This window comes from Plasmodium gallinaceum (assembly GCF_900005855.1).
Source record: "Plasmodium gallinaceum strain 8A genome assembly, contig: PGAL8A_v1_32, whole genome shotgun sequence".
NCBI classification, from domain to species: domain Eukaryota; phylum Apicomplexa; class Aconoidasida; order Haemosporida; family Plasmodiidae; genus Plasmodium; species Plasmodium gallinaceum.
The window spans coordinates 643,575-645,248 of NW_021628338.1; the positions used below are offsets into that span (position 1 = coordinate 643,575).

General features: G+C 12.8%; 1 protein-coding gene across 1 annotated transcript in view; it reads right to left on the minus strand.

Moving 5' to 3' along the window:
- The window catches only part of PGAL8A_00052700 (conserved Plasmodium protein, unknown function), a gene marked incomplete at both ends in the record, with an annotated part of 1,114 nt that extends 171 nt beyond the window's left edge, over positions 1-943 (minus strand). Inside the window, 4 exons of the mRNA XM_028674548.1 lie at positions 66-131; positions 343-378; positions 469-588; positions 731-943. Coding sequence (XP_028530889.1) covers positions 66-131; positions 343-378; positions 469-588; positions 731-943 — 435 coding nt within the window. The remainder of the gene's footprint in view (positions 1-65; positions 132-342; positions 379-468; positions 589-730) is intronic.
- Positions 944-1,674: the final 731 nt, after the last annotated feature.

A 1,674-nucleotide genomic window follows, 5' to 3' on the forward strand; every position in this document is an offset into this window, starting at 1 on the left:
TAATAATTAGTATATACTTATATATTTTAATTTAGTTAAAAAGTATATGTATATATATATATTACTCTAAAATTTATATAGAAATCAATGTTTATACAATTTTTTTTTTCATTTATTATCCATTCTGTTATCTATAAAATGAAAAGTTAATCATAGCATTTTTAGGTATATAAATTTTTGTATATTAAAAAAAAAAAAATTATAATATATTTCATTTGAATTTACTAAGAAAAAATATACATATTTGTTCATGAAATTAATAAATATATTGTTATTTTAATTAAAAATAGTTATGTGAATTATATGATATTTTTTAATTTATTTTATTATTAAATAGCTTACTAAATGGTGAAAAACTTTAGTATCTTCACTGGAAACCTAAAAAAAATAGATAAAAAAATATTAAAAAGAAAAAAGAAATAAGACAAATTTATATCATTAAAAAAAAAAAAATAAAAAATAAATTACCGTAATGGTTGATGGGTATTTAAAATGAATTAAAGAAGCATATTTTTCTTTAAATAAAATATTTTCAATTTCTAATGTTGCTTTTAAATATTCTTTATTTTTCTCTGTTATTTTACTATCCTAAAGTGGAGATTAGTTATTAATATATATAATAATTTATTAAGTTTTAATTTTATCTATTTTCATTTTAAATTAATATTTTTTTGAAATTTAACTAATTTTTTTTTTTTTTTTTTTTTCTATTATAGTTGCTTACAGTTACATATGGCAAAAAATATTTATATCTATCAACATTTAAAATAGTATAAAAAAAAAAATCTTTTTTAGATACTATATCAATATTATTTCTATAAATTATATCATTTGTTTTTAGATTTAGAAGTTTATTTTGAAATAAGGAAAAGTTTCTAATTCCATTTTTAAAGTTAATTATAGAAGTATAAAATAATTCTCTGTTTAATATATTAATTCTCATTCTAACAACTTAAATAAAAAAAAAAAAAAAAAAAAATTTAATCTTGAATTTATATTTTCAATATTTTTAAATTAAAAACGTAAGGGCAAAAGTTTAATAAAGAATGAAATGGCCTCTACTTTCCATCATAATAGTGTAGAGTTATTTAAAAAAGTATGCTTATAAAAATATAAAAAGAGAAAAAAATAAAAATATATCATGTAGTTAAAAATAAACATTATAAAAAAAATATAAATGTATTAAAAATTAGGAAAGTATAATAAAAAAATTTATCCTATAATTTGTTTTCTACGCTTTTTGTTTTTTAAATATGTAAAGCAATTTTTTTTTTTTTTTTAAATGTTAAAATAATGCATAATTAATCATTAATTTGTTATAAATCCCAAGTACATTTAAAAAAAAAAAACTATAATATATTTTATATATTAAAATTTTTAAAATTTTATTTATTTATAACATGTAATAAAAAAATAAAATATATAAAAATCACAAAAAAAATTTATACATAAATTCTATAGATATTAAAATTTATTTCAATAAATTTTATAAAATATTATTAAAAAAAAAAAAAAAAAAAAAGAAAGAAAAAAAAGGGAAACTTAAAATAAAAAATATTTAGTTAAATAATACTAACTAAATGTTTTTTTTTTTTTTTTTTTTTTTTTTTTATTTTTAAAAAAAAAAAAAAAAAAAAAAAAAAAAAAAAAAATAAAAAAAAAAAAAAAAAAAAA